The following is a 27,913-nucleotide window of genomic DNA, read 5'->3' as shown; positions in this document are numbered from 1 at the left end:
GTATTACACGTGTTGTATTTCGAGTCAAAATTAGCGTTTATTCACTTTCGTTGTAAACTGTAAAATATGTCACATATTGGCGTCCTGCTGTCTCCACAAAAAATCGCAAACCATAATTTCCCGAGTCAGCAAAGGACAATGCACGGCAGGGCATGCCTTTTGAGGCGAGCGATCGCTCCGCTCGCCTACCACTCGCGCAAACTAAAATCCACGAGAGCGATTTTCCACTCGCCTGGGCCCCAACGAACCTGTACAACAGCCTGATGTTATTTTATATCATTTTTCAATATGTGGTTACCATAAAAATCAACGTTTATTCGGTAAAATTACGTGGTAGGAGCGTGGAACACTTCCATGTTCATAATCGTCGATCTCCAGCTGAAGTCAGCGCTGTCATTCATGACCTATATATGTATCTGAAATTTGCATTGCACTACCCTTATATGGGGAAAATAGTGACGTATTCGAAGCGGGACAATCACATGCATGATGTCATGGCATATCATGAATATTGATCAGCTCAGTATGCGTGGAGATTTCAACTTTCGCATCATTGCAAATTGTGCAATTACGATTGATATGATGACTATTTGTAGTTCTCATTTTCAGCAATCCATCGATGAGTTTTTAGTTTTAAATTCCGATCGCCCTAGTTTTGTTAGAACGGGGTTTTTGGAGACCATCCGGCATCCTACGTGAATGTCTCCTCCGGAACATGAACAACAACTGCGATTTATAGTCGCTATACAAAGTACATGCCCAGAGTTCCGACAATAGCTTGGCGATGTTTTGGAGGGCATTGAAAAAATGACAAAAAAATAAGATCGATTATTTTACAAAATAAAAATAAAAATAAGCTGTCGATATTTTTCCCACCTTATCTTATTATTCTCGTGCAGTTTTCAGAGAAATTCCCGGGTTTTTATTTCATAATCTCCAACACGCAGTTTCATTGTTTTTGTCCGATGATCTATTCAACTGCCGACCATGTCTGTTTTACCTCCATGACTTTATCGACTGCTGTAACATATAAAATATTTGCTCGAATTTTCGCCTTGTGATTTCTAAAACAAAGTAGGTCTGCTGCTTAGACGTGAACGGATCTAGCTACTTTAGTCGGCGACACCGGTCATCGGATCCGTGTGCAGGTACTAGGTGGGGTTACGTGTTTTATTGTCTAATAAAACACGTAAGCAATTTAACGTCAACGTCAAAGCTCAACATCAGGAGGCATTTGTCATCTCTGGGGTACGTTAGTTTTTGTAAATTCATTGTAGTTTTGAACAATCTCAAGTTTGAATTAGCTGCATTAATTAAGCGAAATAGAAGTGGTGGTTTCTTCAATGCCCTCCAAAACATGTACTTTGTAGCGACTATAAATTGTTCCGGAGGAGATATTCAGGTAGGATGTTATTATAAAAACGTTCTAAGAAAACAAGACCAGTTAGAATTTGTAATTAAAAAAATATTTTTGTATTGTACTACTTGTAGTCACAACAAAAAACTTAATATTTTTTCAAGATTTTGATGTGCACAGACTTAACAAAATTGTTGCAATAATAATTGTTGTACAAATAACCAAACGAACTGTTACTTATAAATATATTTTTGCATACATTTTTTAAATGTGTGTGTTTTTTTATTCTATTTTATTTATTTGGAGCCGACTGGCCAAAATACAAATAGAAATGAAAATGAATTTTTATTTCTTCACTCGCCTGACTATTTTCAGGAGAGGTATTAAATCACTCGCCTACCACTCGCCTGGATGGTTTCAGGAGAGTGATTTTTAGCTCTCCTGCCATTTTCAAAAGACATGCCCTGGCACGGCGTCATTTTTTTTAGCCTTTTTGATTGGGAGCTTACATATAGCCGACAGGTCAACCGACCGCCCTGAAGATCCAAGTCAAAATAACCAGCTCTGAACCAGAACTATATCTCGACGTGTCACAGCAGATGTCTGCAGATACTGCCTGTGCTTACCATATCTCTGACAAGTTGACAGGCATGTAGTTGGTTCGGTACATGTCAACCAGTATGCGATCACAATACCATTCTCCGTAAAATCCGGTATAAAAAGTATTGGACCCTCATGGATAGACGTGGGGCATAAATAGACGATCGCTACTTGAAAGTAAATGGGCGCCAAATGCGAATGGTTGGCGTTGTCGAAAGAGATGTGATGCCAGAGCGCGTCATCGAATCAATCGGTTCTCATACGGCTTACGATACGACCGTATGTTGGTTATATATAGGAGTATAGTACAACGTTGTAATTTGCCATGCAACGTGTGCAAAATCATTGCATATCCCAAAAAGAGAAATGCTGTATACCGAAACAAGTTTCCTTTATTTACTATTCTAATTTTACAATTAGTACAACTCTAGGACTATCCCTGCACGTTCTGTATCCCTGGAAGTACACGGCTCAGTGTGAACACTATCAACAATGCAAAATATTGCAAATGCAAAATATTGTTTCCTTGAACATTACAATCAACTCTATAGGCCTACAATTGTAGAGTCTTGTAGTGTAGTGTTCGCTGTTCATGTTTTTGAAATCTTTCATTTCAGCACCGCTACTTTATGCATAGCCACCATAAATGTAAACTCAATGTTTCATGAAAGCAAAGTTGCATGTTCCGTTATGCTTGGGCATGGAGAGGTACTAATTACAAATCATGTTTACATGTACTTCAAGATGACGTTGATTGCTACACAAACTTTCGTGGATTTACATACCCGTATTTGAACAAGTGTGATTGGCAGGCATTTTAATCCCAGGTTTGAAAAGTAAAGGCTTTTCAGTAGTAACGAACAGACCAAGTTTGACCGTGTTTTGTACGAAATTGTCTCTACCATGTTAAAATATCACCTTTCTGTGACCACACCCGCATTCAACAGACATTCAAAAGTCTACACATACCAAATTTATTACGAAAATCACCACCTGCTAATTATTATCACGGCTTTTCAGAGAGGAATCAAGACGTTGTTAACAGTCTGCATTCAAATTTGACAATAACCCCTGCGAAGTTAGGGGGCCTTTTATACCCGACACTCCGCTTTAAAGGCACAGAAAATAATTGTTCGCATTATTACTTCTAATGATTCTTTCACACATGCAGTACTAAAAACTTTTCCGCCCATGCTAAAAATCCTGCAATCCCTCCTACAGAATAGTCGAGTCTTGAGTCCAAGATGGCGTTCAGTTTACTGAGTTAGTAGCGCAGGAACACGGGTGCAATGTTTGTGTGATAAAACAGTGTTTAAGCATTTACAAATCTATTTTTGGGTGATAGTAATTATGTTATATCTGTAGTGTGGAAAACTTTTGGCCCGGGCAGTGTTCGGGCAGTCCCGGGCATAAATTAGTAGGACCCCTTGCAAGTTACAATGTTATTACACGTGTGCGGTCGAGTACTGGTATAGCGGTCCTAGTATAGTGTTATTAGCTGCCTGAGACAAAAGATAGACTATCCGAGGTAAAACCGGGGGTTCAACTAATGTTATCAGTCTAAATATCCCTAATCATTATCATAAACAGTATACATTGACCTAAAGCAGAATATTCTGTGGTCCCTGGATTGCTATTTTTCGGTCATAGAATAACTGGTCAGTGTAAGTTGTAACGCACCTGTAAGTTGTATGGTTTCGCGGTTGAGTTAATCACCTGGGAGTTCGAGGCAAGACTGCAGCTCACATGCATTTTAGGCTGTATTTGTAGAAAAAAATGGATTCTAAATGTTTCAGTTGCACCTATGCATTTTAAATCGACTTGTGACAGTGAGTTCACAGCTATTGTTTTGCGACCCGACCATGCATGGTTGAAGTCGGTGAGCACTATGTATTGAGTCTGTGTACTGTTGTGTTGTGTTGTGTTGTGTTGTGTTGTGGAAAAGGTTCGGTACATAAAAAACTAATCAAGGTTTCGAATTATTGTGTTTAGGATCAATATATACTGGTTATGATTAGGGTGATTTAGATATCAACTTGGCTAAGATAACAGTAGTTGAACCCCTGGTTTCACCTCGGGTAGTAATTAGTAGGACCCCAATGCTATATTTGTGATCTTGAACGTACATATAATATACGACTCTCCGCTCACCAACATACATTATGTAAACAGTTAATATCTACATTCTAAGCATAACCATGTCGGCACGGCGTCCCACAAGATTCTTCATGGGCCCATTCTATTACCATATAAAGACGTGACGTGTGACGAACATGAAAATATATAGATTGTCCAGAAAATCTTCCATGGTTGCTTCAAACAGCGCCCCTAATGGTCAAAATATGCAATTTTTTGTCTTTCTATTTATCACTCAATATTACATTTTCTTTCGGATTCAGAAATGGACAATGAAGAGTTGGTATTCAGCCTGTATGAACGGGACTTGAATGAAGCATACCAAGTGTTACTTCACCGACTTGAGAATAATACACTCTCTGATAAAGGTATGTTGTATTAATACATAACACCACCTATTCCATTGTATAATATTGACTTGATAACAAGTTTGTTGTTCTCAACCCATCTGTCATTTCAAGTGCTTGAAAGGAACCTTCCTGACAGATAACAGAAATACAGCGTGTGCACTATGGTAATGATTAGTCAATCTCCCTGGGTAAGACTTACACAGCACAATTACAACTTACATTATCCCATTCATATAAATCACATTTATGGATGAGATTGGTTATTTAACCACCCCCTGGGGATGGTATACCAAGAGGTTTTGACCAGTGAACGAAACATATGCACGAGCGATAGTGAAAAATACAAATTTCAAGTTCAATTTCAATAATTAGTCAGTTGATTTCCCAAGATTAAATAGATTAGACACTATACAATAAATTCATCAATATTCCACTATGAAGTTTGCCAATCAATTCAATTAGTCTCAAGTGATTCGTCAATTAATTTCACAATGTACAAAATTGGATTTAAATGTTAGAAAAACTAAATAAGCACTCAATAATAAGAAGTTAACTCGCTTAGAAAAATACCTTAATTAATTGAGAATCAAGTTAACTACATGTATACTTATTCAATAATCTCAGAAAGAATTTAGGAACAAAATATACTCTTAATTACTATAGCTCAAATCAGAATCAGCTGTTCCCCAAAGAAGTCAAAATACAAACTACTAAATAAATAAACTCTTAATAATTACGTACTAATAATTCATGGAATAACTTTGGAAAGAATAGTACATCAACTACTTATATACATCCGGAATAACGGAAACACAATACAGGTATGTAAACATGGGACAACATGGTTCTAACAAAATACCCTAAAACAACAAGGATACCAGTTTCGTGGTGTCTTCATTCATACCATTTCATGTCACTTGTACTGCACAATTGCTAGTCCGTTACTGTCGCTAAATGTCCAGAAGTTGTTAGGTTCAACGGTTAGACAATAGTTCCGACATTCACGCTCTAGCCTTTAATATGACTTGCACACGCACGTGTAACAGTTGAGCTGTACTGGGTTGAGCTTCCTATAATACTCGATACACGGCTATTCAACTCCAACAATAGTTACTGGTAAGTTCACAACATGGACACCAATAATAATGACTTCACCAAAACAGTATACCTCCGGACGTTGTCAGGTTCAACAGTTAGACAAGTTCCGTCATTCACTTTCTAGCCTCCAACACAAATGACACACAACAATTGAGCTAGACTGAACTCTTCTAATAGTACTGGATACACAGCAACACAATATTCTCAGTCACGGGACAGTGGACAGTTCATGATACAGACACCAATATGACTTGCCAATACAGACATACCTCCACATTCTGGTTATTCCACCATAGTAAAGTATACCACGTTGGCAGCCATCTTGAACTCTCGACCATGTGAGTATTTGTAGACTACTTTGCCCAGTAACAGTAGAAACTCCAACAGCAACACCACTAGACCGTAGACGACCATTTAGCTATCCATGTACATGTACACTGGCTGAGCCATTACCAAAATCACTCTGGAAAGTTGTACCCCACTAGACAACTCATTGGCTATATAGTCAGTCTTCTATTTGTATCTAGTTCACCACTTTCAAACACACCGCCATGGTCGAAGGTTGTCCGCTGTCTGCCACTCACTACCCGCTACACGCTACATACACGCCCAGTTCAGAGTTCAGCCTCGACTCCAAGTTCAACAGCGCCACCAGTGGCCAAAATGAAAGTATTAGTGTATCAAATTTTCATCTCGTTACATAATGATGTATAGTCTTCAGGTTTATCATTACCTTTTCACAATTCGTGATATTCTTAAAATGGTAATTTACATATGTAATCAGTGAGTCACATGACTAACACCTTTATTTTTTGTGTCAACAGATAAATTCATTGTAATAGATTGTCTTTGTCAACATGGACTTGTTACTTTGGATGAAGTCATGGTTGGAGAAGACTCTGAGGAGCATTGTATAGAGTATAGTACAAGAAGTGACTGTGATGTGTTAGTAAACAATGAGAACCAGAATTCTCCACAAACTACAATTCCATGTGAAAATAGTGATAATGTTAGCAGCGAACAGACTCTGCCAGCCTTTGAGAAACATTGTGTAGCGTATAGTGCTGTAAATAATGACAATGAGAGCCAGACAAATGAACGACCATTTCTACATGAGGAGTGTGGTACAAGCTTTACTCACAGTAGTGCTGTGAAAGTAGATATGAGAGTCCACACAAACGAAAGACCATTTGTATGTAAGGAGTATGGTAAAAGTTTTAATCAAAATTGTCATCTGAAAGAACACATGAGAATCCATACAAATGAAAGACCATTTGTATGTAAGGAGTGTGGTATGAGTTTTACTACAAATAGTAATCTGAAAATACACATGAGAATCCACACAAATGAAAGACCATTTGTATGTAAGGAATGTGGTCAAAGTTTTACTCAAAGTAATCATCTGAAAGTACACATGAGAATCCATACAAATGAAAGACCATATGTATGTAAGCAGTGTGGTAAAAGTTTTGCTTCTTGTAGTTCTTTGAAAGTACACATGAGAATCCATACAAATGAAAGACCATTTGTATGTAAGGAATGTGGCAAAAGTTTTACTCAAAATGGTGATCTGAAAGTACACATGAGAATCCACGCAAATGAAAGACCATTTGTATGTAAAGAGTGTGGCAAAAGTTTTACTCAATATTGTCATCTGAAAGTACACATGACAATCCACACAAATGAAAGACCATTTGTATGTAAGCAGTGTGGTAAAAGTTTTGCTTTTTGTAGTGCTTTGAAAGTACACATGAGAATCCACACAAATGAAAGACCATTTGTATGTAAAGAGTGTGGCAAAAGTTTTACTCAAAAAGGTGATCTGAAAGTACACATGAGAATCCACGCAAATGAAAGACTATTTGTATGTAAAGAGTGTGGCAAAGGTTTTAATCAAAATTATCATCTGAAAGAACACATGAGAATCCATACAAATGAAAGACCACCTTCAAGAAGCAGGAAATGAGCAGGGATGTTTTTACCATACAAGGCTAAGAAGGACAAACATTGCCAACAGCAATCAAAATGGTATGATAATGATTGTAAAAAACTGAGAGATAAAAAATTCTACTGTCTAAAGAAATTTAGAGTCTCTGGCAGGGATAGAGACTATACTGAATATTGTAAAGTTAGAAATGAATATTCCAAAATTTGTAAGGATAAATTTAAACTTTATCAAGATACACAAAAAGAAAAGCTAAATGAAGAACAAAATATGAATGCATTGTGGAAGATTCTCAAAGGGTACAAATATTCTGGCAGCCCACAAAATTCCATTGGTATTTTGGATTGGGCAACTCACTTTGCCTCACTTTTAAATGCAAATGAGGATGATGGAAATGATTTTGAAAATGAATTGTTTTCTACTAAGCAGAGTGATTCCCAAGATGAACATTCACATGATGATGAAACTAATATTTTGAATGAGCCAATTACAAATGATGAAATTATGCAAAGTATTAAACATTTAAAGAATAATAAATCAGCTGGCCCAGACCAGCTGGTGGGGGAGTTCTTTAAAACCACAGAAGGAGTATTGTTGCCACTGATGAACAAAGTTTTCAATAAAATTTTTGACTCAGGAATTTTCCCAGAAGGGTGGGCAAAGGGGATTATTATACCAATATATAAAAAAGGGGACCCAAATAACCCAGGAAACTATAGGGGAATCACTCTGCTCAGTATTTTCAGCAAGATCTTTACTGGAATTTTGAACAAAAGGCTTTACAGATGGGCTGAGCATACTAGTAATATTCCAGAAGAGCAGGCAGGTTTTCGTAAGAAATAAAGTACTATAGATAACATTTTTGTTTTAAGTGCATTAATACAAAAACATTTAATTAGAAAGAGATTACCATTTTATTGTTTATTTGTTGACTTTCATAAAGCATTTGACAGTGTAGACCATAAAAGATTATTTTATAAACTAAGTTCTAGTGAGGTAGGGGGTAAAATGTTCACTATTATCAAGAGTATCTATGCTGACGTTAAATCATGTGTCAGAGTGGAAGACCAAATGACAGACTTTTTTAGTTGCAACGTTGGAGTAAGACAAGGATGTATGCTCAGTCCACTGTTATTTGTGTTATTTATTAGTGAACTCCAAAAATGCATCACAACGTCAGAATACTCAGGAATCCAAATTGATGAACTGTGTGATCTTTTTCTACTAATGTTTGCTGATGATATTGTATTGTTTTCAAATACTGTCTGGCTTACAAAGACTCATCAACACTTTACAATGTTATTGTTTGAAATGGAAACTTAAAGTAAATCTAGATAAAACAAAAATAGTTGTATTCAAGGGAGGAGGTACCCTAGCCCAAAAAGAAAAATGGTTTTATGATGGTAAAAAGATTGCCTGTGTAAGTTACTATAAATACCTTGGAATGTTATTTTCATGTAGGGGTTGTTGGGGAAAGGCAGTCACCACTCTCGCTCAACAAGCAAATAAAAATATGTTAATTCTACGAAAATTTAGCATGAAACTTAGAAACTTTTCCCGAGCTCTAAACTTTAAACTTTTTGATTCTATGGTGAAACCAATTTTAATTTATGCTTCAGAAATCTGGGGTCACAAAGAGTACTTGAGTGTTGAGAGGGTGCAGTTAAAATATTGTCGTAAACTTATTGGTGTTAGAACAAATACCTCCAGTAATGCAGTGTTGGGTGAATGTGGTAGAATGCCTCTTTTTAGTCCCCGCGGACGAAGTCCGGAACAGGGACTTAAGGATTGGGTTCCGTCTGTCCGTGCGTGCGTGCGTCCGTCCGTCCGCAGCTGTTTCTTGGAGATGCCTGGACCGATTTTTTTCAAACTTGGTACAGGGGCAACATACTATGGCATACATATGCACGTCAATTTGTTTTATGATACGATCCAATATGGCCGCCTAGCAACCATTTTGTTTACGAATTTTCCCTGTCTAAAGCCATAACTCAGACATGCTTTAACAGATCTCATTCAAAGTTGGTATTAGGACAGTGTTCTATGACATACATGTGCATATTCATTGTTGTTGTGATACGATCCAATATGGCCGCCTAGCAGCCATTTTGTTTGCAAATTTTCCATGTCCAAAGCCATAACTCAGACATGCTTGAACAGATCTCATTCAAAGTTGGTATTAGGACAGTGTTCTATAACATACATGTGCATATCCATTTTCGTTGTGATACGATTCAATATGGCTGCCTGCCAGCCATTATGTTTGAGAATTTTCCATGTCAAAAGCCATAACTCTGACATGCTTGAAGAGGTCCCCCCCCCCCCATACCCGACCCATTCTTTATTGTTGAATGGTTTATTCCATCATGTCAGAGTAGGCATGTCTCATGTCCAATGAGGGGACACAACATGAGTAGGCATGTTCCATGTCCAACGAGCAGACACAACATATCTAAGTCTGTTTGATTTAGGTTCTCAAGTATTGTTGCATGATCAGAGTAGTGATATCAAGAAAATGACAACATAAACTGCCAGTTCCTTAAAACCCAATCATAGCGGGACTATGTCATTCCGAATAACTTGTTTAGTCAAAGAATCTAGCAGCTCAAAAGCGAGGGACAGTTATTCAGTTATTCGCTTGACGCATATGACGTACCGTTGGAAGACGCTTGCGCTCTGCATTTCTGTCATTGAGATTGAACATTTTTCAAACAAGACCTTTGCAGTTATGATTAGCGAAATATTTATTTTTGCCGAGATTAGTAGGTCTACAATTCCGATTTACACGACGTATCTTGCCATGTCACATTGGGCTTTGAACACTCGACTAAATTTAGTCCAGCTTGCTGACACGAACTTCAACACCGAAGGGGCGACTTGTTCCGTATGAAAGCAGGACTAACGAAATATGTGTACCACCTGCAAGCAGATCCAAAGACTATTAAATTAAAATATCAGACGATGTTATGTCTACTACAAGTTGAATGTTGTTGACAATTATGGAGGGTGTTTTTGGCAAATTTGTTAGAAAATTGAAATTCGAATTGCCTCAAAATTATTTTAGATCCCTAGTTTACTTCATTCATCATTAAGATTAAGTACGATATTTTACCAACTTTCTGTGTGTGAAATGTGTTTTATAGTGAGACATCATATGAAATCATTAACCACTTTATTACATCGCTAAAACAAAACTGCATAGTGAAGAGCTGAAGAACTGAACCACTTCTACATGTTACCAAAATAAAATAAAAAATAAAAAAAAAACAGCGGAGCTATTCTGACCGAGAGGTCGCTTGTTTTAGTGTGTCAAACTTATGTTAGCGGTACCATTGCCTTGTGTTTTGTGTATCTATATTAACTAGTACAGTGAATAAATTAATTAACTATGTATGTATGTTATGTATGTATGTATGTATGTATGTATGTAAACAGGACGTATATATGTATGTGTGTGTGTGTGTGCGCGCGTTACCATAAGCAATATACTGTCACGCAATTTATGATTTTCCCATAATATTATAAGTTAAACACGCGCGATTGCCCAGAGACATCGAGTATATAAATTTGTACCATCATAGTTCGGAGCAGGCCCTTGCCATGACGGTTGGGCACCCATTGCATGCCTCGTAGGAGTAAGCAGACACTATAAATAGTTGAACATATATGAATGACTCCTCGGGCTAGTAAGTATTTGTTACCTTAAAATACAACTACCACAATATCTAGATATTATATGTACAAGCCTGCGATTCTCTTGTTATTAGTATAAATTTCAGAGTACTAAAAGGGATAGTTCATCACAGGCTGAAGTGTAGAAGATGTAAATATCGCTGTTTAGACAAAAGAACATGACGGTAAAAGAGTCATTTCTGACTCACACATACACTTTATATGTTAAGAAGGCAACGTCGACTTGAGTCTATACATACTGATTCGAACCACACATACGGGTTACTTGTTTAGAGTTTTTTTTTTATATATCATATGAATATTATAAGCTTGAGGTGCGACAAAAATTATCTAATAAAATACACTCATAATTATGGAGTGTAGATTCTTTGCCTTCAAATGAAATAAAAACTGGACACAACACAATCAGTGGTAAAAACAACATACATATGTATATAACGAAGTAAAACTAAATTAAACTCTGGACGGCGAAGTTGAAGTACAGTGTTGGGTAAATATTGCAGATTGCTATATGTAGAGTCTAGCTAGATGCTATTCGTTGGCTTTTGATTCTGAAGATCTTTGGAACGTCAGAAATGATTACTAGATTAGAAACTGAACAGCTAAATTCACAAATGTAAATATCTAGTTTCACATGAAAACGGGGGTTCATTTTCGTTTGAGTACTGTATATTCACTCCACAGCCGTTGGCATATCTACTGTAGGGTAAATACCGACTCCACTTGCTGGTTGGGGTTGTTCGGGTAGTTTTTCCACGGTTGGATACAGTGAAGTCGATGTCTGCCCGTCACTATCTGGTGCCGCTATGACTGTCTTGGGTTGGTTTTTGTTGACATCGTCTTGGACAGAGTTTTTCCTATGTAAATGATAGTACATAATAAGGAACATGAATGGTGACTGATTCGAATGAATATTGAGAAGGCGATTGAGGAGTTTACTGAAAAAAAAAATGAATTACAAATTAAATCACCATTGACTGTCATCAATTTATCTGCCACTAATAATTTAAAATGTATACTTCCGCTTTCCCCACCCTTTTTAAGTTGTTGAAACAAACAAACAAACAAAGTTTTCATAAAACATACTATATAGACAGACGGGCAGGTAGGCAGGCAAACACACACACACACACACACACACACACACACACACACACATAGTACATGCATACATACATACATACATACATACATACATACATACACACATACATACACACACACACACACACACACACACAGTGATAAACCTACTTGCTATCTACTTGTAACTTCTGTGCTGTCAACTGTAATGTGGACTCTGAGTAGTTGATATCAAATGCATCAATATTGACGTTACTTTCATTGTGGCTACAGGATCGGTAACACTGTTGATAATAACAATATAATATAACGTAATAAAGTAAGCCACCGTACTGTGTCGTCCTGTTAGCAGACAAAGTGAGTCAAAACTCGATCGTGACATTTTCTGGAGTAGGAAGTGCGACATTGTTAGAATCGAGTCAAGACTTTCTCCTTCTGCAATTGGACTATGTCAAATGACAAAACAAGTCCTTACTTAAGATTCATTATATAAATAGTGTGTAACTAATAATGCAAGTAATTATATGTACATTTGAGTTTGATCAAATTTAGATCTGACCATATAGGCATATCATACCACACTAGTTCCTGGTGATGAATTCCTCCAGGCATCTATTAGTACTAGGTAACACACTTTAGTGATCAGTAAATTTCAAATGTCGTGTCAGCCTCAATCTATGTGATAGAGTTTATCACTCTAATGTAAAGCTAACTCATTTGTCGTGAGTTGGTATTGATATCCTATCAAACATCACAATAAAAGTCTTTATCAAATTAGCCCTAGCCTGTCTACTGGAGCGACTTCGCAACTCCGCAACGTTGTTCCGTCATCAGAGACATCTGAGCCGTGGTACTCATCGCTCCTCTAGACAGGTCCGTTTGGGTCAAAATCAAAGTGCGATATCAGCAATTTCGGCCGCCAAATCATAATTAAACTTTTTTCAATGATGTTAACGATAATGATAATAGACGAAAGGATAAGAGATAGCGTGATGAAAGATGGGGATTGAATTTTTGCCAAATCATGTCAGAATATTACAATGGCAATGATAACGACATGACGAAGGTTAGCGGTCACAGATAATCTTTGAGTGAAATTTAGCAAGAGCTATGTGGTAGCGAATCTCAACAGCTCTAACGCACTATTTAGAAATTGATGTACATTTATCAAGTACTGATAGAGAGAGAGAGAGAGAGAGAGAGAGAGAGAGAGAGAGAGAGAGAGAGAGAGAGAGAGAGAGAGAGAGAGAGAGAGAGAGAGAGAGAGAGAGAGGTCTCAATATCAAGGACCATATATATTTTGATAAGTAAACTAAAACATATTTTATACTTACACAAACGAAAGGAAAACACAGGCAATACAACAGTGGTTTTGAACGGCAAGCTTCTGAATTGCTATCTGTGTTGGTAATAGTAAACGAACCGTGTTTACAGTTCGTCTCGTACCCGTCCAAGTCTTTATGCCGTTTATACCACACAGCAAGAGTCTCATTCACTGAAATCTGTTGATGAACAATATGGACAACTTTGTCAAGACAAAGACGTAGCCTAAACCATGTCTTCATTAAAACGAAGAAATTGGTACCAGACAGATTATGATTTTCAACTATATCGCATCTCAAAGATTCTATCATGTATTCAGTAAGTATTTTGTTACATTTTAAAGTATAGATGAATTTCATTAAAATATAACAAACAAACAAACAAACAAACAAACAAACAAACAAACAAACAAACAAAACAAAAAACAAACAAAAAAACAAACAAAACAAAATAAAACACAAATTAATGGACAATAAGATTAAATGATTTTTTTTTTTCACAATGTTTCTTAAAGATTGAAACAAACCATTCCAAGATTCTTTGCGAACTTGAATGGTTATCAAATAATGACTTTTTAAATAAAAAGATCAAGTCATGCTGTTACATTGTAAAAACAGGTCAGGTCAACTTCTAGCCATTCTAGCCTCATGGGTATATGTAAATTACATACATACATTTATAGTAAATCGTTTTCCCCTCTTCACGTAATCTTTTATCATCTTCAGAATGTCTTGAAGTTGTTGCTTCATCCGGGGATGACTGGAGTGAATGATTACAGCATATTTATCTAAAAAATGATAAAACGGAAATTTCAGTGAAATGTTCCTTGTTTTTATATTAATATATCACATTTATACTTGAGAATATTTATTTTTCGGGCGACGCGAAGGATTAATTATCTTCAGTTTGGTATTTTTTTACGGGGGCGACGCTGTATAAAATGATACGGCGGAAGGGCTCCACTGAGATCTCCAACCTTAACTTTTGACATACCACATAACACTCCCCGCCCTCTCTCGTATACGTACCAGCAAAATCCATCAGATACTATGCGGGTCTACGATACATGTATATACAACAGTTCGTATGATGAAATAGTGAAGTATACCGGACAGGTCCACTTCTCATACCTTATGTGGTCGTCTATGGGAATTGTACCCCACCACCCCCGATTTAGAAAGCTTGTGCTAAAACATGACTGATTTAACTTCTACGATATTATTGTTTTCATTAATCAAATATCAACACGCTCATTTGTACACTCACTCACTCACTCACTCACTTGCCACCCCACACCCCACCAGCCAGACAGCTGGACAGACAGACAGACAGACAACCAGCCAGCAATCAGTCAGTCACTGTCAATTCAATTACAAAACACCAAATGTAACTGATTTCATTTTCGAGTTACAGTTTTCACATTCGTTCGATAGCGAGTATCATCTGTACACTTTACCTGAACGTTTTTCATGTTTCTTCACACGCACTTTAGCTACGTTATTATCAGCAGTGCATTCAACAACGAGGAACAGTGGTTTGTTCAACAAATCTTGTTCAAGTGCCACGGCGTCTTCCTTAGACCACAAACGGATGTAACTGAAAGAAGAATAGTCAGCCCCAAATAAAAATGACCAGACGTTTATAGTAATGCGTGGATATTGTTGTTAAAAGTATGACTGTAAAAGTCTTAGAGTTTATTACTCGTGAGGTTTTACAAAAAAAATACATACACCAATCCTTGATTATAAAATATTCTTGTATAATGTTATAATTATTATTTTGTTATTATTTTGTGTATTTAATTTAAATTAAAAATCATGCCTTCTCAGATCAGAGACATTGATTTAACAAATCAAAAAAGACAAAAAATGCATAGATATGTATGCCTTGGGATGGCATTAAATAACGTGTTCTGATGTCGTCAGCATAGTAACTGGTAAGTGGTTATGGCGTCTCTCAAGCTAAAGTATCGTCGATGTTTTGTAGACGTATACCAATTATATCATCGAATCAAGTTTGAGTCATTTAGAAAGAATACTAGCGGGTGTTTTAAATATGCAGTAAGCCTTATCCCAATAAAATATGTACGTAAACCAAGCTCATGCTCCCCCACCCCCACCCCACCCTATATAAAGAATAGGGTACACACATGCCATGTATCGCCCCTACCCTCTGTACAGGAGAAGGTACACGTATGTCATTTATCGTCCCCACCCTCGGCAGAATAGGGTACATATGCCATTTATTGACTGTGTTGTGGGTCAATAATGACTGCCAGTTAGTCAAAGTTTATAATGCGTTGTGTTTGTTTAATTTTAGGCCAATATTAATCATATATAAAATCATAAATGTGTCGTTTGACACCATATTAATAACTAAACAACTGATAGGAATTGTCATAAATCACATTACAAAGCACAAATGCAAACCCGGGAGAAAACAAACAAACAAACAAACAAACAAACAAAACATTTCCACTTTTTAAACGTCTATTGCAATTATTACGAATGCATCTGCAAAATATTTAGATGTCTAGATTTTTCACTCTACATTTCCAAACAGCATTTTATCGGCCTATCACCGTGACAGTATGTGACTGTATACATAAGCCAAGTCTGACCATCGGACCCGGAGCTAAATAGTCAATTCATCACTTCATATCAGTGGACGAGTGCAAATACTATATAGTTATAGTGATAACATGGTCAGAATGTATTTAAGGTTTGGTACTGTTGATACGTTGTCCTAGCAACTAGCAAACTAATTATAATCAGCCACCGCTGTGATTAAATAGGAAAGGTGAACGTTAGCTATGCATATTATGATATTTTAACTTACTTTCCCAAACCAGGGAATTCCATTTTTTCATCCACCAACACCGTCACTTTGCTGGAGTCATGCCGTATTATTCCGTATGCCGGCTCAAAAACGTCTGGAGGCTGCTTCCGAAAAGTTTCGATGGGACAGACGCTAATTGCAGCCGTTGAAGTTGTCATTTTAAATCACTCGTTTAGTTTGGAGTACGTGTTAAAGTATATTGTAATGTCGGTAGCCGAGGTTGGTAGGAGAGACGTGGTATCCGCAGTGTTGTGCTTCGGCTCTGAACTCGAGAGTTCTGCTGATGACCGATTCAACTATAACGATGTCTGTATATGTCATTACATCTTACCCCTGTCTTAGTCATCAAACATAAAATAGGGCCAGTGTAGTGTGCAAATAGTGGACCTAGGACCTTTGACATATTTATGGATCTCGGCAACCAGTCCTCATCGCAATATTTTACGTACGAGAATTCTCTTCGTACATGCTCGGGTCCAATGTATCAAAGGTACACCCAGCTCTGATCACGATTCTCACGTCTTGTAGAATACAATAAATTTAGTATAATGGAAGGGGCCATGTTATTTTACCACACACACACACACACACACACACACACACACACACACACACACACACACACACACACACACACAAATAATTAACACAGAAACACAAGCACGCACGCGCGTGCATCATCGTCGTCGTCATCAACAACAACAACAACAACAACAACATCATCATCATCATCATCATCATCATCATCATCATCATCATCATCATCATCATTATTTTTCACTTGTCCTTACAGAAAACACAAATAAAGATACGATGGATACTCTGATGGATACATTAATCATGGACATTGAGTGCATCATATACTGTCTGGAGATATCGGAATGAAGTTGACAATTTATGTAAAGTAGATGGATGCTGGGTATGTACTAGTATATTAATGTTTATTTTGTTGAATTTTCGGCGACATTAAGGGGGCAAAAGCATCATTTTTGGCGGCATTAAGAGTGTAAAGGACATCGAACTTCAGACGTTATGAAAAAAATTGTTATGCCTCATTACTAAGTAAAATAAATGCAAATTTAAGTGTATTAATTAGCAGCTTTATCTGTAACCATATATGATTTCTCCTTTCTCGTTTCCAGCTATTGTTCATAGTTCCAGTCAGTAAAATATCGTTACTTTGGAACGGTAAATTAGAAAAGAAGGAAGAGCGAAAATTGAAAAAAAATCAAAATGTCAGTTAGGATAGCGGAAATAGTGTAGTAGCGATAGTCCTTCAAGTCTACAGCTAAACTACAATTAGGATAGCAGAATAGTGTAGTAGTAGCGATAGTCCTTCAAGTCTACAGATAGACTACAGTTAGGATAGCTGAAATAGTGTAGTAGCCTTAGTCCTTCAAGTCTATAGGTAGGCTACAGTTAGGATAGCAGAATAGTGTAGTATACGTAGTGGCGATAGTCCTTCAAGTCTATAGGTAGGCTACAGTTAGGATAGCAGAATAGTGTAGGAGTAGCGATAGTCCTTCAAGTCTACAGCGAGGCTACAGTTTGGATAGCTGAAATAGTGCAGTAGTGTTAGTCCTTCAAGTCTACGGGTAGGCTACATTTAGGATAGCTGAAATAGTGTAGTAGCGAATCCGATAGTCCTTCAGGTCTACAGGTAGGCTACAGTTAGGATAGCGGATATAGTGTAGTAGTGTTAGTCCTTCAGGTCTACAGGTAGGCTACAGTTAGGATAGCGGATATAGTGTAGTAGTGTTAGTCCTTCAAGTCTACAGGTAGGCTACAATTAGGATAGCGGAAATAGTGTAGTAGTACTAGCATTAGTCCTTCAAGTCTACAGTGAGGCTACAGTTAGGATAGCAGAAATAGTGTAGCAGCATTAATTAGTCCTTCAAGTCTACAGGGAGGCTAATGATGATAGTGTGCAAATGATATTTTTGGCCAGTTACTTACTAAATATACCAAGATACCAAGCTCAAATGCATTATTTTTTTGCTTGTAAATCAAAAGGTATTTAAATATTGTCTTCAACTTTAAGTTTAAGATGTTCTTATCGTAGGAGGAGAGAAAGCAAGATCTTCAATGATTTCCAGCAGGTAAGAATTTCAAATTAGCTTTTGAAATATATTCTTGTATACTCTCTGTATTTCATGCCAAGATTTCTTGTTTAAATGTTAGAATTATCTAAGTGTTTATGTTGTTTGCGCAATTTTCTTTGTTGATTAGGTGTTTAATATATTTGACTTGTGTTTATGTGCTATGTGCATGACTACAGAATAACGTTACAAATGACTTCAGCAGGAGTGCATTTTCTGTAGCTCCCAGCTTCTAATAAACACACTGAATGATATACAGTGGTTGTTCACAGCAGTAATGCAAGCACAACTTTATACGGTGAGTCTCTGTTTGTACAGTTCATCGTATATGGTTTGATTAGCCTTGATCATGTCCAGCAACTCAGTTGGGATGTCTTCTTCATCTGGTGTCACGGGAGAGCTCTTGCTAGGAGGAAAGAAACATGAGCTTGACAGCGCAGCTGAGTAGTAGTTCACGAGTGGAGGTTCTCGTTGTGGTTGAACCCAACCAGCTGTATTTCCAGGTTTCCAGTTTAGCATTGATTCATGAAAAGGTAGGCCCGTCTCAATGCAATATTTCTGAATAACTTCACGTGGTGACTTCGCCAAGTCATCAGATGCTATAATGACAACCTCTTGTTTTAATACCTGTGTTACATGTCTAAACACTTCCCAGGTTGGCTTTGTGTCAAGTAGTTTTAGAACCTGTTTTAAGAGCTCATCATAAGGCACCTGCTCACCGTAAAGCTTCCTTGAAAGTCGGTACATTGAGAGAGCTGACTTTTTAGGATTCTGGATGAGGAAGGTGTGAATATATCCCGCTGGGAGATCGTTGATGTCACGCAAATAACATGCGAAATCTTTGGCGAACACTGCCGTTTTCCCGGGATAATCAGCTTGTAGACGATTAATTACCTCTGAATAGCTGTGGCCAGGTAATTCTGGTAAAAATGATAAGTCTTGTGACACCTTTCGATCTTCACCAAACAGGGACGCGACAGCGTAAACCTCGTGGTACACTTGGAAAGTAGGAACTGAAGCCATAGACAACTCAAAGACTGTAGATCGTGAACGAGGCTGAGCCCAGACGATGACGCGTGGTAAAGGGTCAAGTGATCTCTGCATATTGTATACTTAGTATCTAAAAATAAAAGTTTTAACACATTATCAGATCTCGCATTTCAGTGGATGTGTCTATAGCAAGTTATTGCAGGGAAAACGGGATTGCTTTGGAATTTCACGTATGAAACAATTTATATCAGCTAAAATAGTCACATTTCGTGATCTTCACACAAACATAAGAGGAACACCACATATAGTCTGTAAGGTACGCCGTGACGGGGCGCCCTCAAACATCGGCCAACCCCTAACACGTGTGAGAGGAGGCCGGTGAGGGCGAAACGTCACGACGTATCTTACAGTCTACACCACATACAGCACGCGTTAAACTCACAGTCTAAACAACTCTTCTGGTTTGTTTTCTTAATGAGAAACAGTATGGTTACTTGCCTGTTGCTACCCCTCAACTATTCTCTATAATACTGTAATTGCTTGCTTTGTGTTTGAAGTTATCTGGGAGTGTATGAAATGTATCATGACCCAAGAGTGAACGGTCAAAAGTTACCCCGTTTGTGCTGTCAACATGTGTCTACTATTAAAGTGTATTCATCCGATCATTGAATAGTTTATGATATCAGTAAAATAAGGATTAGAAATACTGGCTACAGATGAATTGTTGCTAACTATGTACTATCAATTGAGGAGGTGACTTGAAATAACGAAGCAATTTCAAACAAGTTATTTTCGACTGATTGTATTATACATATTTCTTCGTCTTTGTTCTTGATCAAATCTGTCAATGTTTAAGAAGCTCTTGTTTGAAGCTGTAAGGGTTAACGTGTGGACTTCGACCAGTTCATGATTTACCAACGCCCCTTTTAGTAGTCTAACTACCCTGCTATTATGTAATACATGTATGAGACTGAAATCCAATTTGTTTTGTTTTGTTTTGTTTTGTTTTGTTTTATTTTGTTTTGTTTGCTTAATTTAAACAGCTCTTTCAAGATCTGTCACATGCACCACAACCAAGAAAGTTATGTTCTGTGGGATTTCAAGTGGAAAACGCTTATAACTAGAGTGTCTAATATGTGTCTTTTCGGATGATCAAAGACAGAAGTTGAAATGGTCATGCGTAGTGTAAACCCCATAATCTTAAAAAAAAATGGAACTAACAGACCTGGTTTCTCAAACACTTCGACTGGCATCGACCCCAGGATCAGGTCTACCCTACACATTTCAGATTGGCTTTTGTCGAAACGTGGAGTCCAAGATTGAATAACTATAAATTAGGCCTAATGCAACTTACCTATTCAAAGAGAACTCGGATAATTTCCCACGACGGTACCAGTAATAGTGAGATTGGGACACAGTCACTTGTAGACTCGTATTGCATTCCAGGGATGGTGATATTCTAGTCTATGATGACCATAATACAAAATAATACGTTGTTACATGTATTTACGATATTCAAAAAATACCGTTACTGGTCACTCTTTCGGATAAGAGAGTTTTTAATGCATTATGATCATCCTAGACTCGAATATCATCATCCTGGACTAGAATATGAGTTCACAAGTGACTGTGGAACGGGGAATGACCTAGAGAGGCGGTCATATATCTGTATTGGCCTCTGTCAAGTCTTACTATTTGAGATATGGGGAAATCTCGATAACGCTTGTCAAACCTCAGTTTTCACAGGTTCGTGTAGCCCATATGTATGTGTTAAAATAAACATGTCAGATTTTATTCCAGTGTTGAAAACATTGCATTATATTCTAGAAAGGCGCGGCGTTTTTCTTTCTCTCCAGTGCCACCATGCGATAAAAGATTTTTAGCGCATTTTTTCAACAAAAGAGTAAAAAAAACAAACCAACTTTACTTTTCCATTTACCGTGCTTATAGAAAAGGAAAAACTAATTCTGGACGTGATTTTCAATGGATTCAAAGAAAACATGGTTAGTGCAGTGGCCTCATTCAGAATGTCAGGATCCATAGAGGGCGCACTGCATTAAAGATGGCGGCACCAACAACACCGCAAACAGCGAAAAGCTCTCCGAGGGATGCCCAGGTTATGGCTGCTATTTTGAAAGATATGGGTGTCACAGAGTATGAACCAAGGGTGGTCAATCAAATGCTGGAATTTACATATCGTAAGTTGCATATTTTAGTTGTATCTTCAATACGAAAATACTGTGAAATCGCAACGAACATTGGATATTTTTTTAGCATTGTCCCCACCATAAAACTCCAGATACACTGCAGAAGATACAACCCGGAGTTATGGTATACTAAGTCTAACCACGTTCCTATCGCTCATCCTAACTCCATTTTAACTTGAATTCATATGTGTTTCTACCGTTCGACATTGCCCTAACTTCCCAAGCGCGCGAATACATTATATGTGTATCCCTGGTCCTGCTTGCAGAGACGGAGTAAGTCGGGACTCGTTTCTGACATTTTCAGAATCTCGTCGAGGAGACGTTTAGAAACCCCGTAGCGTATATATCCACAGCTAAGTAATCCCCAACAAGCAGAACTGGTGTACCCTTTGTACAGTCCAATATTCTACATTCTTACCAAAACTCTCAAGTGCTAATTATTCCACAGAGTCCAAATGTAAATGAAGAAGAAACTACATGCAGATAGCTGTATTGTATGTGTATACAGTGTAATACCATGGATGACAAACTTTTACAATGAAAGAAATTATTTTGTCACATGAGTGACATGAAATATGAAAATAACTGTCGACAGTAGAACTGTTGTTTACCCTGGCTTACAATGTACCTGCCTGTGATGAATTGTAGCACAGGTACTCGAATCAATCTGTATGGTTAAAAAAAAAATATGTATATATAGTAAATAAGTCTTATTTACTATATACACATTTTTTTTTTAAATCATACAGATTGATTCAAGTACCTGTGACTTGTAGTACCCCACACCCAGTAATACCAGATCGACTTCTGGGTTGTTTGACTAAAATAATACAAAATTGAAATGTATGTATACCTTGAAGTACATTTTTGAGATTATGTGTAATTTAAGATTACTTTGTACCCTTTGCTTCATAGGATATGTGACCAATATATTAGATGATGCCAAAGTGTATTCACATCATAGTGGTAAACAATCTATAGATGCTGATGATGTTAAGTTATCTATTCAACATCAAATGGATCGGTCATTTACATCAGCGCCCCCTAGAGACGTAAGTACGCTACATGAATCTCTCTAATGTATATGTATATGTATGTGTACTTGTACATAATGTATGTGCATGTATAAGTAATTTGTTGGAGAAGGCTTAAAATTTGGATATGAAAAAAATCCCAGTTTTGTTGTGTGTCAGGGGTATAGAAAAATTTTCACCCAGCCAAGAGAATGAGCCAATTTGTAATCTTAGCTCCACTGAGATACCACTCATGTAAAAAAACCTGGGATTGAGTGAAAGAGGAACACGACTCCAGAAAATAAAGACATTTTTGGGTTGTAGAGAGTCATTTTACGATTTTACAGCACTTATATTATACGCAATTGACAAGAAATCCAAAATGCAAATTATTGGCCATCTGTTGTTGACATGTAATGGCAGCCCTTATTACTATTTAGTGGCCATGTCGCATTTGTCTCATGGAGCTAGCCTCATAAATATGGAATGCTTGAACACTATACTAGTATATCAATTTTCAGACAGTAGGTATTACCACTACAAGTCTGTAAGGTACGCCTTGACTTGACTTTGTGCCCTCACACATCAATCAACCTATTCTAGGATAGACCAGGTGAATTGGAGTGATATAATGTACCAGTATCTTTGTTTTATTTTTTTTTTGTATTTAATAACGTTTTTGAATGGGTTGATTAAAAAAATACAACTCTTTTCATAGATGGAAATTGTTTACATTTTGAAATTGAAAACTTTTTTAAGTTATCAATTTTGAAAACTGTCCCCATTTCTTAATATGTGCTTTTCATTTACTTTTTCTAACCGCAATATGAAACTCTACACTTTGAATATTCTGCAAGCATTTCTATATACGACGTATCTTGCAGTCTAGTATTATCACCTACTTCTTACCTGTTACTTGTAAAGTTAGTCACATCCCTATATCTTATTTGACAGCTTCTAATGGAGATAGCCAGACAAAAGAATGGTACACCATTACCGTTAATCAAACCACACAATGGACCAAGACTTCCTCCTGATAGATACTGTTTATCTGCCGTCAATTATAAGTTAAAGAATATTCATAAAAAGGTATGTCTAATTTGTTGTATGGTCGTAGTCATACCACTCCTGCAGTGTAACTATGGTGATAGAGGATTACGTTTTAAAAAAAAAACTGCATTAAGTGTTCACTATTTTTGAGTGACGACTCAACACATTACATGGATTAAACGCTGATCTGATTTTAGAGGTTGTTTCAAATAACCTAGTATCCAAATTTACCTAAATACCATTGTAACCATAAAAGCTTTGTGCCATCATTCTTATATACATACATTACCATTGAAAATTACATGTGGAATGAAGAAACACCTAAATTTTTTGGTAATTAGATATTATTCCCCAATAATTGTTCAGCCAAGGAAAATATGAGTTACCTAAGGGGCTTTTGTCACTATTCGTCACCCTTAGATCAAGAGTATTTTCCAGAACCAGTGATGCAGAACTAGTGATGTAGACACGCGTTGTCGTGACATAGACACGCATTGTTGTGATGTTGAACGACCAGAGTATATAATCCGTATTTTTTGTTGGTTTGTGTGTGGTATAACCGACATTATCCTTAGAATTGAATGGAAGTAAACCGTATATATAGACTCAGAGTAACTGTGTTTAACTAGAGTGTATTCTGTATGTATCCTCATATTGGGAGGGTAACAACCTCACTTCATGCTTTCCTGAAAAAACTGGTACAAGTTTTTAACTTCTCCAACCCCTCCCCAACTGCCCCAACCCTTCCCCATCCAGCACTTTTGAACCTCTAAATTTTTTGTCATTTTATTTTTTTCCAACTGTTCAACCCCCCCCCCCCCCTCCCATAAATGTCTAACCCCCTCACTTTAGCTATTTGTCCTGTACTGCTATGAATCACTAACAGTGTTTGTGCCATTTTGTTTTGTTTCAAACAGCCAACATTAACCATTCCAAGGCTTAATCTTGGTCACGGTAAGTTACTTTTGTTACTTCAGAATTTTGAAATACAAACCATAAAATTTACTGACTTCAGTGAAGTTTTGTAGACTGTCATGATCAGTGCACTGTAAGTAAGTCAGTGTCTGTAGATTCCTTCATATATATAGAGTCAGTTTGGCAACTTTGATAACACGAAGGGGAAGTCAGGCGAGACTGACATTTTTGTATAATGTTATTTTTGAAGTATAGTAAATGACTAGAAAACCTGGGTAAATTTTTACCTTCTCACAGCTGTGAAAACTCCCAATGTTTTACTGTTTGCAATGATTGGATGTTCATCAATATAGGTGTATGTAGGATTGTCAGTGTCTGAGTGGTGAAACCATTTGCCTCTTATCACTGTGCTCAGGGTTCGAATCCATTCAGGGTTTGATTAAATTTACCACGTAAGAAGAGTGTCGTTCAGTTTGACTCTATCGAACAGCGCAGGTTTTCATCAAGTACTCCGGTTTCTTACTTCATTAACACTGAACCCATGAGGGATGGCCATCAATGGACTTCTTGGGAAACAAGTGTTTATATACTAGAACTATCCAGTATAAATAAAGATTACAATTATTTCATGATCGGGAAATGCGATATATGTATAACTACTAATAGATCATAAAATTGCAACAAGAACTTCTCAGATTGAGTTTACATATATGGAATAACGTCATGACTTTTGAGATGTTTGGATAAAACTTACCTTATAAGTCTCTTTATGAAAATAAGAAAATTATCGCTAGAGGACAAAATAGTGACTTCTTATCATGCACCATGTACTTCTGCTTTAATAGCAACTGCCTGTCATAATTCACAAGATTTGTAGACATTTCACAGTTCTTAGTTTTTAACTGCTATAACTAGCAGTATTGTACACTATGAAATGATCACTCACATATATATTAAATTGGAGTGAGGCCGTTTTTAATGTACAGACATCTGCCTCAGTTCTTAGGTTTTCACGTCTGTAAGCTGTATTTATGTACACCTTTTCTGTAATTATCATTTGAATGTATCACTCTTCTATGAGAATGTTGTTAAGCAGTAAATGTTATATTTTGTTATTTTGCAATACAGGTACATCAACCCTGAATAAAGCACTTCATACACTTAATGTAGCTACAAAACCATCAACATCAATGTCAGTTTCTGGTGGGCGGATCTCTACACCGGTTGGTGTTACCGTAGTAACCAAACCTGCACCCAGTCCACAGATCACAACAACAGTCAGATCAACACCAGGTAAGAAATACATGTAGTACATGTACAAAATGTAGTTATTGTAATGAATGTGTTACCGGTTGATATTAAACAGCCACAAAAATGAGAGTATATCTAACTGATTTGTCTTGTATATTGCAGCTACACCTAACACTATGCTACAACCAACATCTGTGATCAGTGCACCAGTATCCAAACCTACTACACCAGGTACCACTCAGATCACTATCCCAGTATCAAAACCTGCATCTAATCTGCCGTTCACTATGAGAATCATACCGAGCACTACCGCTGCTCCATCACCCCAAACTAGTACTACAGTTGTCACCGGAATCAAACGTAAACATGAAGATGATGATGTGAAATGAAGTGTCTCCATGGTAACACTCGACTCATACACAATCCAGGCACTTCGTATGACTATGACATTTATGGTGAGGAGAACTTGGATCTCCATAGTAATGCCATGGCAATGATTGACTCCCCAACAATCCCACCACTTTTGTATGGCTCTGACAGTAATGATGACAAGAATGGTTATCTCCATAGCAATGCCATGGCAACACTCGATGCCTTTTCTCAGCCAAGTTCGAATACTTAGTTATGGCATTATTGCTGACAAGTATATACATAGGAATGTCATGGTTACACTGGACTCCCTAACTTATGTAATCCAGACCCTTTGAATTAGTATGACAGTAACGAGTATCTCCATAGCAATGACACAAAATCATGAATATGTTGTATTGTTCATGGCTATCCCAAGTCAAGTCATACTTACATGTACTATTATATCACCAAGACAGACAGAAAGATAGACGGACGGACTGACTGACAGACAGACAGAGACATGCATGCATACATACATACATACATACATACATAGACATGCATAGTCAGACACAGAGACAGACAGAGAGAGACAGACAGAAAGATAGACAGACAGAAAGACTTTTACTACCCTCTCTCCCTGTCTGTGTGTACCACAGGATGTAAGTTATGGAAATTTATTATGCAATCAAGTATATTATAATATTCTGAAATAAAAGTTTTCATGAAGCAAAGCAAAGTTGAAGTTATAATTTGTAGTCTCCAAAATCATCTTTTTTATCTGTCCAACCTGAGTGATTTGTGTTACCAACAATCAAAGTAAATACACTATCTGGTCTATGAAGTGTGTGAATAAGTGACTGTGCATTGAGTACTATGTGAAATAAATTTGACAAGGAGCAGATTTTTATGAATACTTAAGTACTTCAGTGGGGTTGTAGCCATCATAAAATGTGTGTGTGTGTGTGTGGTTGTGTATGTATGTGGTTGTTAGTCCCCACTGGACAGAGACTTATGGATTGGGTTCCGTCTGTCCAGAGCCGTTTCTTGGAGATGCCTGGCCCGATTTGTTCAAACTTGGTACAGGGGCAACATACTATGGCATACATATGCACATCAATTTGTTTCATGATATGATCCAATATGGCCACCTAGCAGCCAATTTGTTTGCGAATTTTCCCTGTCCAAAGCCATAACTCAGACATGCACGAACAGATCTCATTCAAAGTTGGTATTAACACAGAGTTCTATGACATACATGGGCATATCCATTTTCGACGTGATACAATCCGATATGGCTGCCTGGCAGCCATTTTGTTGGTGCAGTTTTCATGTGTAAAGCCATAACTCAGACATGCTTGAACAGGTCCCCCCCCAACCCCCCCGGTTTGAAAATGACAACATAAACTGCCAGTTCCTTAAAACCCAATCATAGCGGGGATTTTCAATGACTTGTTTATGTGTGTGTAGTGTGTGTGTGTGTTAACAACAAGCAAAGTAAATAACATTTCCAATCTTTGAAGAGTGTGAACAAGTGACTGCATTGAGTAACATGAAATAAATTTGCCAAGAAGCAGATTTTTTAAATAAAAAAGTTGATTTATTTCATGTTGT

The 27,913-nt window shown here is 37.2% G+C and overlaps 3 protein-coding genes across 3 annotated transcripts in view; 2 read left to right on the top strand and 1 right to left on the bottom strand.

Moving 5' to 3' along the window:
* The window catches only part of LOC144442082 (uncharacterized), a 38,601-nt gene extending 31,094 nt beyond the window's left edge, over positions 1-7,507 (top strand). The window contains exons 10-12 of the mRNA XM_078131353.1: positions 4,357-4,461; positions 6,366-6,749; positions 7,416-7,507. Of these exons, the coding sequence (XP_077987479.1) occupies positions 4,357-4,461; positions 6,366-6,749; positions 7,416-7,507 (581 nt within the window). The remainder of the gene's footprint in view (positions 1-4,356; positions 4,462-6,365; positions 6,750-7,415) is intronic.
* An 11,306-nt stretch (positions 7,508-18,813) lies between these two features.
* Positions 18,814-19,626, bottom strand: LOC144442081 (uncharacterized). The gene has a single exon (XM_078131352.1). It carries the CDS (start codon positions 19,624-19,626, stop codon positions 18,814-18,816), a length of 813 nt encoding a protein of 270 aa, XP_077987478.1.
* Positions 19,627-21,574: 1,948 nt separating this feature from the next.
* On the top strand, positions 21,575-27,033 carry LOC144442494 (transcription initiation factor TFIID subunit 9B-like). The gene is made up of 6 exons (XM_078131854.1): positions 21,575-21,710; positions 22,635-22,771; positions 23,687-23,821; positions 24,700-24,736; positions 25,826-25,990; positions 26,111-27,033. The coding sequence occupies exons 1-6, from the start codon at positions 21,575-21,577 to the stop codon at positions 26,335-26,337; spliced, it is 837 nt and encodes a 278-aa protein (XP_077987980.1). The 3' UTR covers positions 26,338-27,033.
* Positions 27,034-27,913: the final 880 nt, after the last annotated feature.

Source organism: Glandiceps talaboti, chromosome 11, assembly GCF_964340395.1.
Source record: "Glandiceps talaboti chromosome 11, keGlaTala1.1, whole genome shotgun sequence".
In the NCBI taxonomy this organism is placed as follows: Eukaryota; Metazoa; Hemichordata; class Enteropneusta; family Spengelidae; genus Glandiceps; species Glandiceps talaboti.
This window is presented reverse-complemented; position numbering and strand designations above follow the sequence as displayed.